Raw genomic sequence first — 14,198 nt, forward strand, 5'->3', positions numbered from 1 at the left:
TGTCATAGTATATTATAAAAAATGCTAGTCAGAGTATAGTACGTCATTAATATCAAAACTTTGTTGTCCAGTCAGCCAAGCTGGTATAGTGATTAGTATTGCCATAAAAATGCCACAAAATTTGTTTCATATATAGTTTCGTAGAAACATATTGCTAAAAGTATTCACTCACCTGCCTTGACTCGCATATGAACTTAAGTGACGTCTTATCTTAATCCATAGGGTTTAATATGACGTCGGTCCACCCTTTGCAGCTATAACAGCTTCAACTCTTCTGGAAAGCTTTTCTTCAAGGTTTAGGACTGTGTTTATGGGACTTTTTGACCATTCTTCCAGAAGTGTATTTGTGAGGTCACACACTGATGTTGGAGGGAAGGCCTGGCTCTCAGTCTCCACTCTAATTCATCCCAAAGGTGTTCTATTGGGTTGAGGTCAGGATTCTGTGCAGACCAGTCAAGTTCATCCACACCAAACTCTCTCATCCATGTCTTTATGGACCTTGCTTTGTGCACTGGTGCAGTCATGTTGAACAGGAAGGGGCCGTCCCCAAACTGTTCCACAAAGTTGGGAGCATGGAATTGTCCAACATCTCTTGGTATGCTGAAGCATTCAGAGTTCCTTTCACTGGAACTAAGGGGCCAAGCCCAGCTCCTGAAGAACAACCCACACCATAATCCCCCTCCACCAAACTTTACACATGGCACGATGCAGTCAGACAAATACCGTTGTCCTGGCAACCGCCAAACCCAGACTCGTCCATCAGATTGCCAGATGGAGAAGCGTGATTGGTCCCTCCAGAGAACGTCTCCACTGCTCTAGAGTCCAGTGGCGGCGTGCTTTACACCACTGCATCCAACGCTTTGCATTGCTCTTGCTGATGTATGGCTTGGATGCATCTGATCGCCATGGAAACGCATTCCATGAAGCTCTCTACACTGTTCTTGAGCTAATCTGAAGGCCACATGAAGTTTGGAGGTCTGTAGTGATTGACTCTGCAGAAAGTTGGTGACCTCTGTGACCTATGTGCCTCAGCATCCGCTGACCCCGCTCCGTCATTTTACGTGGTCTACCACTTCTTGAGTTGCTGTCGTTCCCAATCACTTCCACTTTGTTCTAATCCCACTGACAGTTGACTGGAATATTTAGGAGTGAGGACATTTCACGACTGGACTTGCTTTTATACACCTGTGGCCATGGAAGTGATTGGAACACCTGATTTCAATTATTTGGAGGGGAGTGAATACTTTTGTCAATATAGTGTATTTTCAGTCATACTTTTAGGTGCATTTATGAAGGAAAGAACAAGAACTCCACCTGGTCTCCAAAAGACTCACATAACTAGTTTATTAATTTGGTCAAGAGTGCATGAAAAGGACAAACAATTGAAAAGAAGCGTAGTTAATGGTTTCATCTATTTCTGGATGCTAACTTGGTCCGGACTCAGATTTTAAAAAAAAACATGTTCGCACATTGAAAGTTTGGACATTTAAAGATGTGTTAAGGCTAAAAATACTTGATAACACTTTCAAAAATGTTCCATCCTGTAAAACTATCAAATATACCAGTTTGTTCGACCTTCGTGTTCGTTTACATCTGACACTGTTCTTGGTTATTACAAACAACGTGAAGAATTATTCAACTTTTATAAATATGTACATTTCATAACCTCAATAAGGTCAGCCATGCTCCAGAGGTATAGTTCAGAGGATCTTGACATCCAGCAGCACGACGTCTCCCAGCACCTCCAGCAGGGTGATGCGGCTCGGGTCCTGGACCCGGTGTTTGTAGTCCAGCTGGTGGATCCCGTTGACAGCGACTCTGAACTGCTGAGAGTCACACATGATGACAATCTGCAGAAGAAACACAAATTATCTGTATTCATATCACACCAATGAAAATGCTTTACAGGAGAAAATAAGTACTTATTAGTGAGAATTGTACATTTAAATATTTTTTTAAAGTTAGTTTTTCAACAACTGGACGTCAATCAATCTTGTCAAACTCAATGGAAATAATCGTGAGGTTCACCATATCCGTTGATGGCGTTATTCTGGACAGTACACTCTACTTTGAGACCACATCAGCAATATTACACGCATCGCATACATCTCTGGACTCCACCCTCCCTCTCCCAACACAACACACAAGTCCTTATTCACGCCGTGGTCACGCCCTCTTCAAACAAACTCCTCCATCGCCTCCAATCCAGCCAGAACATCATCACCCGCACCAGATCATCGGACCGCATCACCCCCCTCCTCACTCAGCTCAGCTGGCTTCCGGTTTCAAATACAAAACCCTTCTGCTAACCTTCAAAGCCCTTCACAACCTCCTTCTCCTTCCATAACGTGCACATCGTTTATTATCATTCTACCTCATTTAATGTTATTTAACAACAACAAAAATCAGCATTTGCACACTTTGCACACAGTTATTCTGTTTATATTTTAGATGCTAGCTGTTGTAGTATGGTAGATGTATAGTGTATTTATATTCTGTAGATATATAACTAGTGTTAATGAGTTGTTTAACTCTGTATTTTATTTAGTTTTGTAATAACTGGCTGCTGTAACACCATCATTTCCAAATCTGGGATTAATGACGTCCATCAGTCCGTCAGTCTAAATCTTGTAATGGCCTCCAGATATTTGAATTTGAACTTGAATATTTTGATCAGGTCACACATAGTAACTAACTTAAGCCCAAACATGGTTGACCTCATCCAGCTGTTACAGTTCTGGCTTTTGTCATTCATTTAACATGTATATGGTTGTCTGGTGGTGGTGTGCTACCTCAAAGTATTGTCCTGCACTGAAGGGGAAGGAGGAGGGCAGCTTTCGCTCTTCGGAGCCCCAGGACTCAGACAGGCAGGAGTTTCTGACGAAGACCTCCTTATTCAGACGAGGGTTAAGATGAAGAGCGATGTCGTTGCTGCCAGAAACTCGCAGGTTCACAGCGAAACTGAAACACAGAAAATTATATTTCTGATTCTGGTTCAAAACACAGAGAAATACAAATGATTTTCATCCTAAAAATATTCAGGATCTTTCTGATGAACCTTCTGATTTGAATGTTTATCCACTTAGAGACACGTTTTGTTCAGGATGAATGAGCCGACAACAAACTGTAAAAACCACAGAGTGTTTACCCCAGTGCGTTCTGAGTGGTTTCTCCTTTAATAGTGATGCAGCGTCCAACAGTCAGTCCTTTAACCAGCTCACCTCTGAAGGGAATACTCTGAGGGAAAACCAGATTTCATCACAAACCGGATCAGACACTCAAAAACATCAACAACTGGTCTCAGATCAGCTGAATAAGGAAGGCAGATAAGACAGTCAGAATACGTGTTTTCATTCGCTCATCAACTCAAAGGATCAATGGCTGAATATCAATGTGTTCTTGATGGGAACATTTATACATTTATAGACTTCATACGAGAATCAAAATGAGAATGGTGTCTTGTTTTTATACCTCAGGAAATGCCATTCAAATTCTGTTATATGGTTGCCCAACCCTCAATATGACAATAAAGCTGCTACTAATATGTATCTAATTTTGTTTTTTGTGTTTGTTTAATAAAGAAATTCAAATTTAAACGTTTCCAGTTTGCAATTAGCTCATGATCATTTGAAATGGAAAAAAGTAAAGCATAGTAAAACAAATGTCAAAAACAAAAATGTCAAAAAAAAAACTACTAAATTGATAATGTAAACTTGAAAATCGAATTCCATATTAGCATCCAATTTCCACTTTTATTCATTTCATTCGTAGAGACGGTCTATTACCATAATAAAATTAATTTCATTTTCACAGTCATACTGTTGAACAGTGGACAATATTCAAATATTAATTCAAATTTCAAAATGAAAATGCAACAAACAATATAACCTGATTTTTCATTTATGCAAGCAGTATTTAAGGCAAAATTTTAATTCAAATGATGAATTTAATTTGACATGTAATTTTCAAAATCTTTATATACATACATTATGTAAGAATGTAGTGTTTATCATTTTAATAAAGTCCCCCATGGGCTCCCATAACCAACCATCATGCAACAGTAAAACTCACCAGGTTGCCTGAAGAGGAGATTATTGGCTGTAACATGAACAAACAAAACAATTATTAAAATGTATGGAGGCAACAAAAAAAATACATACACATGTCAATTGTGGTGTGCCACAGGGCTTGAATTAGGGCCTCTGCTTTTGGATAATATGATATAAATAAAATAAGCATTTTCAAAATGAACAAATACTGTCCAGAGTTAATGTAAGAAAAAACTAACTGTCTGATGGAGTTTGTGATTCATCTGTGGTTGTTCCTTATTGGTCAGACTGACTGCAGGAGAAACTTCACTCTAAAATCAACAACAACAAAATATTACATTCATCTTCATCACCAGTTTCACCACATAAAGATAAAAACGTTGTTTTGAAGAGACTCACAGAGGTCGGGAGAATGCCAACGGCTTGAACGAGGACTTTTCCAGATATGGACAGAGTGTCGACTCTCTCCAGCTCCACTCTGTGTTTGTACTCCAACACATGACCTCCGTTCACCGCCACCTGCAGCATACTCACACACTTTACTCACCACAGTTATCAGTGCCACTGCCTAAACATAGTCCATTACAAGTCATGTTGGTATTAAATCCTGTCCATCACAGCTCATCCTTTACCTTAAACGTGTCTTTCAGGATGAGGACAACGAGCTCGAACGTCTCGTCTGCGGTGAAAGGATTCAGGTACAGGATCTCCTCTCGGCCCCAGCGCTCTTTCTGCAGCGAGTTGCAGACGATACACGGCGACTTCTTGAACCTCGGGTTGAAGTGAAACGCCACGTCGGCTCTCGGGTTCACGCTGCTGCCACAGGTGAAGTCGACCTGGAACCTGCAGCAAAGGGACCACATGTGAGTCTTTCACCTGGCTCAGTCAAAAAAGTGCAAACAGTAAAATCAATATTTTTTTTTTGTTGATGCTTCTACGTATCATTTCAGACTTTGGCTTGGACACAAGTAGATAAATAAAAATCACCTGTCATTTTATATGTATGTTGTAAGCAAAGATTTTTTTCTACTGTATGTATTTTGTGATTCCTGACCTGTCGGCATCCGGTGGAACTGAGCCCTGAATGAGAACCATTTCCCCGGGCAGCAAACCGCCCAGGATCGTCCCAGCAAAGGGAATCGCCTTGTGGGGGGGGGGGGGGGGGGGGGGGGGGGGGGAGTCAGTGACATTCATGATACAAAACATCTCACAAGAAATATATATATATATATATATATATACACACACACACACATACATATACATAGCCGCAGTACTACATACTATTCCTTCTGGTATTATTACTGAGACCAGTGGCTAAAAGATGAACAGCATAAGCCATAAGGATCAGTATCCCCTATGGAGAATGAGGCTGGAGGCCAAGATCAAGGCTACACAAAGAGAAGTAAGCTATCAGAGCTACAGAAAGGTGGTAAGGAAAGAACTACCAGGAAGTAGACCAAACTCTCCACACCAGAATCATTGGAGACCAAGACTCACAGCTCTGGCTACCCACCTGAAGAGGTACACTAGATAAGTAGAAGTGAGGAGAATACAGGATGTTCTCCACACAACCATCCAAAGTGTACTCCCAGTGGCAACAGACCCACCAAGGGCTGAGACTGAACTATACTGGAGAAACCTATGGTTGAAGGGGGCAACAGATAACACCAGTGATCAGTGGCTAGTGGATCTGAGAGCAGACCACAGCAACCTCCCAGAACAAGAGCCAGTAACAATCATGATGGCAGACATCCCAGAAAGAGTGTCAGAAGAGCTGGACACCCTGCTTTATCTACACAATAAAGAAACTCACTGCACTCCATGAACGCCTGCCTGCACATTAACCAGCTGCTGATGGATGGGACCCACCCAAAGTGGCTGGAGTCCTGATCGTGAACTACCGGCCAATAACCTGCATCTGGACATCATGGAAGTTCCTGGCAGGCCTCTCATCTAAGCTGAGTGGGTACATGGAGAAAAACATGAGCAGGGCGCAGAGAGGAGTTGGTAGTAACGCCAGCTACTGGTTACCAAAGCAGTCCCTGGAGACTGTAAGATCAGATGACCTGGATTGATTACAAGAAAGCCTGACTCGATGCCACACATGGACACTGAATGCTTCATCCAGAACTCGATGGGCTGTGGAAGACGACTCCAGAGGCCAACTCAAAGCCAATCACACACGTTAATATGGAGTGCTGCATACATCAAGGGTCCCTGCTGCTGTTCTGGGTCCCTGCTGCTGCATCACTGTATGTACTTGTATAGTGACAAATAAAGTCCATTCCACATAGACCTCAGCCAGACCATCACGTGTTTGAGGATACCGGTTCCTAAGAGGAGTGATCAGCCACCTCCTCTACATGGATGACATCACGGTTTGTCCCAGGAAGGAATGAGAGGACCTATAAGTACTGTATGATTTTATGTGAAATGAAATGTGTCTACAATGTCTTCAGTTTACCACCTCACCGTCGGCGGGGTCACTTCCCCGTCTCCATAACGCCATTGGACAGTCTGTTTTAGTATTTCATGTTGTCTTCAAATGCTTATCAACCCACGTCGAGTAACAAACAAGGAGGCACTTTTTAATATGGCGTTCATGAAACACACACAACCGGTCACACAAGCAAATTAAATAAAGAGTAAACGCAGTCTCATGTAACGTCACTGGGCGGAAGCAGTCTGAAACGAAACTTTCAGCGACACAATTTAATTTAATACACTTCTTCAGTTTACTACGCGTTTTAAACATGCTGTAAACGACGCACGAATTAAAGATGAATTACTTTGAACAGCTGTTACAAACGAATATACAGTTAGCACCTAGCTCAGATGCTAGCTAGTCTGCTAACTAACAAATCCTCAATAAGACGTCAAATGAACGATACTGAGGAAAATTAAAATTAGTGGATCACAAATTTGGGTATCAAATAAATCCAGAGGAAATCTTACCGGGTTCAAAAACGTCTGTCTCGGGTTTGAAAGCGACATGATGTCGCAGAAACTCTGGTGAAGCTGGTTTGAACGTTGTTTACTTCCTCATTAGTCTCATTTGACGTCACCACGGTTCATGCGGTTACAAGGATGACACCGATGCGTCAGATACAAAACCACTGTCAGTCCAAAATACAGGATAACAAGATGTTTTCTTTTATCCAAATAATGCTGTTACAACATTGACAGGGCCGGTCGTTTTTTTGTGTTCGAGTACTTTCCATTAAGTTGAATAATATAATGAGCGTGATGACGTAGGAGTCCTCTCCTCAAACTGCAGGTTTGAGAAGAGGACAATTCAAGTCTTATGACTCTTATTCAAACTAAATCACCCGACTTCATTTAGTGGACGACACCACTATTCCAATAACTAAGTTTTTGTTTTTAAAATTAATAGAAAGAAATATTGCCATTTTACCCAGGTACAACGGACTAATTCATATGTATTTAAGTATTAATAAATTTAAGTTTAATTTGTTTATAATTTGTCTGTGGTAGCACTCTCAGCATTCTATTTTAATTTTGTCACTACAAGATCTAGCCATTATTCTTTACAATACCTGCAATTTAGCTTCCAGTACTTTTACATACCATTTTAGACACCTGCAAACATGCATATATTACTTCTCATTATACATATACATTTGTTTTTACTCTACAGTTACTGTCTGCCACAAATCAAAATGATTTGATATAGGTTATATTTATCCTTACATATTAACTTACATGATTTTCTTTTTATACACATTCAATTAGCATTGTTGGAGGGCATGAGATCTAAGATTCCAAGCACCAACAATTGTGCATGACTTAACACACCAACAGCCTAGTTTTGAAACCATTTCATCAATGGTTTTCAAATCATTTTAATGTCATCAGTTCCCTCACATTTTAATACATTTGAAGACATCACCTTAGAAAAAAGGAATTTATAGGTTGGAGGTCAATTACTTTTAACAAAACCGGTCATGTTTTAGCTGTAGATGAGTTTAGTGAGACAGTCTCCTTGTTGAGTTGACATCTTTATGCTGAATAAGAAGCTACAGCCAGTTAGCTCAGCATTGCATGAAGACAGAAAACCAGTTAGCAGAGCTCTGTCGGAGGTAATCACATATTATAATCACACCAGCTCCAGAGTTTATGTTGGACGAAACAAAAAGGCTTAAAAAACTGAAACAAGCAGTAATGAACAGAACCGAGGCCTTTTCATACAGTATATTTGCCTTTATTACAAAAAAACACACTGTACAAATGAGACAAAATAAACTAAAACCCATTAGGTCCATATAAAAACATACTAATATAGCAGGTTTTATAAAAACTAAAATAAAATAATCTAAAAAGACCAGGATTCTGATCCAGGCTCCACCAGGTTATCTGCTGAGTTTAACTCTTAGTTTATGTGTATAAATATTTTAACCAGCAGTATCCAGATATTAAACCATGTTATGCAGATCCCCGGGCTGCAGTGCCCCGATAACAGTTCTGTACATGTAGTTCCAAGACTCAAAGAGAACTTTCTGAAGTGTGCGATTGTGTGGCTCGCTGCACCTCGGTCCTCAGAAGTCAGCGTCCAGCCTGAAGGTGTTGTCTGTGGCGCCCGACATCACACCCATCCTCTGGTACTCGCCCACGCGCTTCTCAAAGAAGTTGGTCTTTCCCTCCAGAGAGATGTTCTCCATGAAGTCGAAGGGGTTCTCCACCCGGTAGATCTGTAGACAACACAGAACCCATGTCAGTTTATATACTGAAGACACGGCAGAGGAACATCAGACACCACTACTGGTGCGCTGCACTAGTTCAGGTATGCTACAGTCTGTTCAGACAAGCGTCTGTTTCGTGCTGCTGCCGTTCCGTCAGTGAACCACACGTCCTCCAATCAGAACGTCTGCAGCAGCACTCAGCCCCCATCATTGGCTGAGGTCCGTACCCCTGCGCTTCTCATCACCACAGACCTGAACCATGTCATTGATAAACAGTGTGACATCCACACTAAACAGTCACCTACGTAGAAATGAGTAAATGTACGTTTGCCAACAAATAAATTCTGATAATCAGTGGTGTCCACCACCCTGGAATGGAAGTGTGATAGGGGACCCATTTATTCTCCTCAATAAATCCCCTTCATAATGCACAGATATGTTGAGCTTCACATTGGTCCCCCGCCCTACTGGGAGCTGTGGTTTTGTTGGGAGGTGCTTACCTTTGTGAAGCCGAGCTCCAGCATCAGTCTGTCGGCTACAAACTGGATGTACTGCTTCATCAGTTCACAGTTCATTCCGATCAGCTTCACTGGCAGAGCGTCTGTCAGGAACTCCTGGGAATAAAACCAGCAACACACCATCAAGACCAGTTCAACCAGCAACCGACTGAAGGAGAAACAAAACATGGAGGGTCTGAATGTGTTGACTGACCTGCTCGATCTCAACAGCGTTCTCGATGATCTTGGTGACGGTTTCTGCCGACGGTTTGTTCACAAGGTGCTTGAACATCAGACAGGCAAAGTCACAGTGGAGACCCTGAAAACACAGACCAGTAACACAAACCAGTCAGGACACAGTGAAACCAGCAACACTATCCAGTCAGGACACAGTGAAACCAGTAACAACCATTAATCACTGATCTTGATACGGGTCTATTGACCAGCCATCATCAATAACAAGGCTTTACTTTGATCGATAATCAATATTCACCTCGTCTCTGCTGATCAGCTCGTTGGAGAAGGTCAGGCCAGGCATCAGGCCTCTCTTCTTCAGCCAGAAGATCGCAGCGAAGGAACCAGAGAAGAAGATTCCCTCCACTGCGGCAAAGGCCACCACGCGCTCACCTGGAGGAACCACAGAGTTATGATCAATACCTGATCAATACTAGAGCTGATCAGCACCAGGATCAGGAGCGTCACAGTGAGCAGGTCTTACCGAAGTTGGCGTTCTTGTTGCCGATCCAGTTGATGGCCCAGTCGGCCTTCTTCTTCACACATGGCAGAGTCTCGATGGCGTTGAACAAGTATTCTCTGTGGGTCATTGAACACAGCGTCAGACACCAGTAGGGACCAGCAGAGTCCAGTACGGACCAGCAGAGTCCAGTACGGACCAGCAGAGGCCAGTACGGACCAGCAGAGTCCAGTACGGACCAGCAGAGTCCAGTACAGACCAGCAGAGGCCAGGTGATTATTCAGAGATCTCATGGCAGCAGCTCACCTCTCTTTGGGTGCCTTGATGTAGGTGTTGATGAGGAGGCTGTACATCTCTGAGTGGATATTCTCCATGGCGATCTGGAAACCATAGAAACACCTTGCTTCTGTCACTTGCACTTCCTGTGTGAAGCGCTCCACCTGGTGGACAACATGAGGAAACAGTCATTAGGAGCTGCAACAATCAGTTCATGTATCAACCCCAGAATCATTGATCAGAGAGCAGGACGTGGCAGTTTGACAATCGGCCTTAAATCATTTAACATGTTGCCTTGAAGAAGATAAACAACAGACTGCTCACCAGATTCTCGTTGACGATGCCGTCGCTGGCAGCGAAGAAAGCCAACACGTGAGAGATGAAGTACCTCTCCTCGTCCTTCAGAGAATCCCAGTGCTGCAGGTCCTTGGACAGATCCACCTGAACAACCACAGGAAGTCCGTTAGTGAATTAGTATGACATCATCCAACACCTGGCGGCTCTGACTGGATGTGATGGAGATCAGAGCAGATCTAACGGTGCTCTACTAAGACATGGCGTCCATGTGTACCTCCTCTGCGGTCCAGAAAGAGGCCTCGGCCTTCTTGTACATCTGCCAGATGTCGTGGTACTGGATGGGGAAGATGACGAAGCGATGAGGGTTTTCCTTCAGCAGCGGCTCCTCTTCCTCGCTGCTCTTCTTCACTTCGGACTGAGAGAGAAAACACAAGAAGGTCAACCTCAAAACATACAAGAAACACATTTTACAGCTGCCCTCGCAGGTTTAATGCTGCAGTTAGCAGGTTTCATTTTAATAGATTCAAACTTCTTAACTGAAGATTTTTTTTTTATAAAGCAATGGCATCAGAAAAACTATTGTTACATATATTAATTATACAATAATAAATAATTGTGCTGGGCTTTGTCTAAAGGAGATCATGATCATCCAGATTATGTAAAAGATTAAATTATTCAACCAAATAAATGTATTGTTTAATGAAGTCACTGTTATGGATCAACCACACATTCATACACAAAACATGTACAATATTGTTGTAGTAAAAAGAACTGCACACATTTGTAGCAGAGAATATAATATCCCACCCCAAACATGTAGAGAGCTAAAACAGTAAACTCTAGTCTCGTGGTCACCGACAGGAACAGCTGACAAACATCGTCCATGTTTGGCGCCAGAACCAACATTTTAGGCGCCACATCACCACAATAAGAGAGAGAAACTAACATCCATGGACTTTAATAACAATGTAGATAATGTGTCTGAACGGAGATGAAAACATGAAGCTTTCCGCAGATCTGGACTCACTCACCGCAGCATCGTCGAAGATTTTACGCGCGGTTTTAGACGCCAAGATGCGGGTCGAGCTCAGACTCGGAGGCTGGAAGACAAACGACAAGAAGTCCTCAGTGAACAGAAACACGTTGACGCTGAATTCATACTTTGATTTGACCACAGCGGACCGAAATACACATTAAATACAAGTCCAGCAGGACGAAGCGGTGAGAAAATGGCTGCCGTGAGGTTGAACCTCTTCACGACTCTGTCATCGTGACTCAGACGGACAGCTGAACGTTTAAACACGTTTCAACAACACATGCAACACAGTTTAGTTATATACTTATATTCTTTGTTCTCACCGTGTTTTCTTTGTCCAGCGACATGTTGTTGAGCTGACTGCTGACGGAGTTCTCATTCTTCACAGAAAGAGGAGCGCGAGGAGAAAGCATTTTGATTTCAGACGGAGAGATAAATAAAAGATAAGTTAAGAGATTAAAAAGTCGTATAAACAACTCTAAACTAGGGAACAGCTGACACACAGAAGCAGAGCAGAGAGACTGAAGCGGCGTCTGTTGTCCGTTCGCTCTTTTTATTGAAATCTTGGCGCTAGAATGCAGCTGCCCAATAGAAACGCAGCTCGTGCTGGCTCTTTAAACTGACGCTCCAACGGAGCCAATCAGCTGGTTAGCCGCGCTCACGTGCCGCCCGACCAACCGGGAAATTCAAAAGCTTTGTTTGTGCCGGGTTACAAAACTGCCCGAAACCGATGTTACAAAACGTTTCAAATCAGCATTTAGGTAACATTTCTGATTTGACAAAAGCTAACATTTATATTTATTTTTCAAAATAAAGACAATACTTTACACAATTCTTAAATAGTGTTAAAGTGATTTTCGAATCTCAAAAAGTAAAACTCCTCATCGTATTATGTATTTAGCTCGTGGAATTCGCATAAATGACTCTAGATGACTTACACTTTCATGAAATACAAGTGGCACATATTTAATTAGTCTGTTTATATTCCCACAAACTGGACAAAGTGTGACTAAATCGGTCTCTGGAATGTATTCATTTTTTAAATCGATTAGTTCTAACGTCAGTATTTTAACGTGTATGTTCTCAATCTGCTTATATCTTACTCTTAAATAAAGTGTCATAATACATGTGTGGCTGTTATAGCGTTAAACTAGTTTGGTTTGTTTCCCGCTGGCGCCAATTTTTTTTGCTGTAATAAAGGCGTTGTCACTACAATTTTGCGCCCAAACCATGAATTTACAGTCCACGTTTAACTATAACTCTACATTCAGAAGTGACGTTCGTATGTTCGCATATCGTAACTAAACGGACAGTTAACTGTTTTAGACAAAAAATGCCAAAATGTCAGACAACAAGGGAACACATCCCGGTAACTTTCCCGTCCCTTTGACACAATTAGACACCAATTTTACGACATAATTATCGTGTACTTCTGCCCCTTTCAACTGAACGTGTTGTACCTTCCATCTGTTTGGGTTCCAGGTCGCGAAACAACAGCTTAACTTGATTTAACGTCTAAACAAGATGTTTCTATTAGGAGATCTCCTCCTCTCTGCAGGCGAAGCCGACACAGGAAACTACTTCCAGGTTGCTGCCGAAGCGAGAGCTCTGATTGGCTGCTTGGAAAGCCAACGACCGAGCTAGTAAACGCACGTCACAGTCAGACACGCCCCCTCGCGACTGGGATGAACACCTGCAGAACCTGGGATGTTTTACAAAAACAGCAGCAAATACAACAGAATAAAAATACCCAGTCAAGTTAAAGTTTAAGTTAAATGTAATATATAAAATAATATAGGATGAGTATGTAACTGCATTTATACATGTAGAGGAGTAAAAAGTACAATATTTCACTCTAAAATTGATTGAAATAGAAGTATTTTGTAGCAGTAAAAGTACCTCAAAATTGTAATTGAGTAAATGTACCTAGTTATTTACCACTTCTTGCAAATGTTTATTTAGGCAACAAGTAGTGTTAATACTATAATCCTCTCTTCCTCCAGTACATTCTCCTTTCAAGAATTGTTTTAGCGTCCCTGTAACAATAAAACACATTATCACATGTAATATCACATGTTTTGACTAATATTTAAAAAAAAAACTTTTATAAGTGACAAACAATAAGGGACAAACAACATTTAACATTTAAAGAAAGAGAATAATAATACTGTAAAATACAAACATTAAGACTGTTCCTTCTTTAAAGTACATTTTATTGAAATCCACAGTTGTTAATGGACAGCTGGAGGTGGAGGAGAAATTCTTGGCACAAAATCACAATTACGATTAAACTGAATGCAAAGCGGCACACAGACTGGACCAGTCAATAGGTTCAAGTGTCTCACATTGATTGTATGTCAATGTTTGTTACTAAGATACATCATCACCAGAGTGAAGAGATAACACGAAAAGTGATTCACAGAATCTTAGTGTGTCCAGTCAACATACGCTGTTTGACACCTACAATTCCTAGAAGGTAGTATGGAAGCCCATTTCTTAACATCCCCAAAATAATGATATAGCAATGCAACATGGCAAATGTTTTTAATTAAATTACTTTCATATTGAGTCATTATTTCAACATACTGATTCGTAATTTTGAGATTCTAACTCATTATTTTATGATAAAATAACTTTTGTCACGAC

General features: G+C 41.4%; 2 protein-coding genes across 4 annotated transcripts; both read right to left on the reverse strand.

The window, feature by feature from the left end:
- Nucleotides 1–1,320: 1,320 nt before the first annotated feature.
- Nucleotides 1,321–7,105, reverse strand: lgals8a (galectin 8a). 2 transcript variants are annotated; one of them, XM_084029964.1, is made up of 9 exons: nt 7,008–7,105; nt 5,104–5,192; nt 4,682–4,892; nt 4,449–4,568; nt 4,289–4,360; nt 4,072–4,098; nt 3,149–3,237; nt 2,793–2,961; nt 1,321–1,850 (listed from the first exon to the last, which is right to left on the reverse strand). In XM_084029964.1, exons 1-9 carry the CDS (start codon nt 7,044–7,046, stop codon nt 1,701–1,703), a joined length of 966 nt encoding a protein of 321 aa, XP_083886090.1. In that variant the 5' UTR covers nt 7,047–7,105; the 3' UTR covers nt 1,321–1,700. The 2 variants fall into 2 exon arrangements, with proteins under 2 accessions (XP_083886090.1, XP_083886091.1); XM_084029965.1 differs by lacking the exon at nt 4,289–4,360.
- A 1,160-nt stretch (nt 7,106–8,265) lies between these two features.
- Nucleotides 8,266–13,028, reverse strand: LOC311026406 (ribonucleoside-diphosphate reductase subunit M2). 2 transcript variants are annotated; one of them, XM_084029960.1, is made up of 11 exons: nt 13,013–13,028; nt 11,876–11,932; nt 11,548–11,616; nt 10,791–10,931; nt 10,544–10,660; nt 10,250–10,383; nt 9,968–10,062; nt 9,743–9,876; nt 9,464–9,568; nt 9,253–9,366; nt 8,267–8,761 (listed from the first exon to the last, which is right to left on the reverse strand). In XM_084029960.1, the coding sequence occupies exons 2-11, from the start codon at nt 11,897–11,899 to the stop codon at nt 8,609–8,611; spliced, it is 1,086 nt and encodes a 361-aa protein (XP_083886086.1). In that variant the 5' UTR covers nt 11,900–11,932; nt 13,013–13,028; the 3' UTR covers nt 8,267–8,608. The 2 variants fall into 2 exon arrangements, with proteins under 2 accessions (XP_083886085.1, XP_083886086.1); XM_084029959.1 differs by lacking the exon at nt 13,013–13,028 and having other exon boundaries at nt 8,266–8,761; nt 11,876–12,036.
- Nucleotides 13,029–14,198: the final 1,170 nt, after the last annotated feature.

Source organism: Eutrigla gurnardus (genome assembly GCF_963514095.1).
Source record: "Eutrigla gurnardus genome assembly, chromosome: 16".
Lineage (NCBI taxonomy): Eukaryota > Metazoa > Chordata > Actinopteri > Perciformes > Triglidae > Eutrigla > Eutrigla gurnardus.

What these genes read in the sequence shown, in the direction of transcription:
- lgals8a (XM_084029964.1), bottom strand. Translation starts at nt 7,046, where the DNA reads ATGTCGCTTTCAAACCCGAGACAGACGTTTTTGAACCCG. An exon ending in ATCACAAACTCCATCAGACA is followed by an intron (nt 4,099 to 4,288) that starts GTTAGTTTTTTC and finishes TTCATGTTACAG; the next exon opens with CCAATAATCTCCTCTTCAGG. An exon ending in ACCACTCAGAACGCACTGGG is followed by an intron (nt 2,962 to 3,148) that starts GTAAACACTCTG and finishes TCTGTGTTTCAG; the next exon opens with TTTCGCTGTGAACCTGCGAG.
- LOC311026406 (XM_084029959.1), bottom strand. Translation starts at nt 11,965, where the DNA reads ATGCTTTCTCCTCGCGCTCCTCTTTCTGTGAAGAATGAGAACTCCGTC. An exon ending in AAATCTTCGACGATGCTGCG is followed by an intron (nt 10,932 to 11,547) that starts GTGAGTGAGTCC and finishes TTTCTCTCTCAG; the next exon opens with TCCGAAGTGAAGAAGAGCAG. An exon ending in AGCTGATCAGCAGAGACGAG is followed by an intron (nt 9,569 to 9,742) that starts GTGAATATTGAT and finishes CTGTGTTTTCAG; the next exon opens with GGTCTCCACTGTGACTTTGC.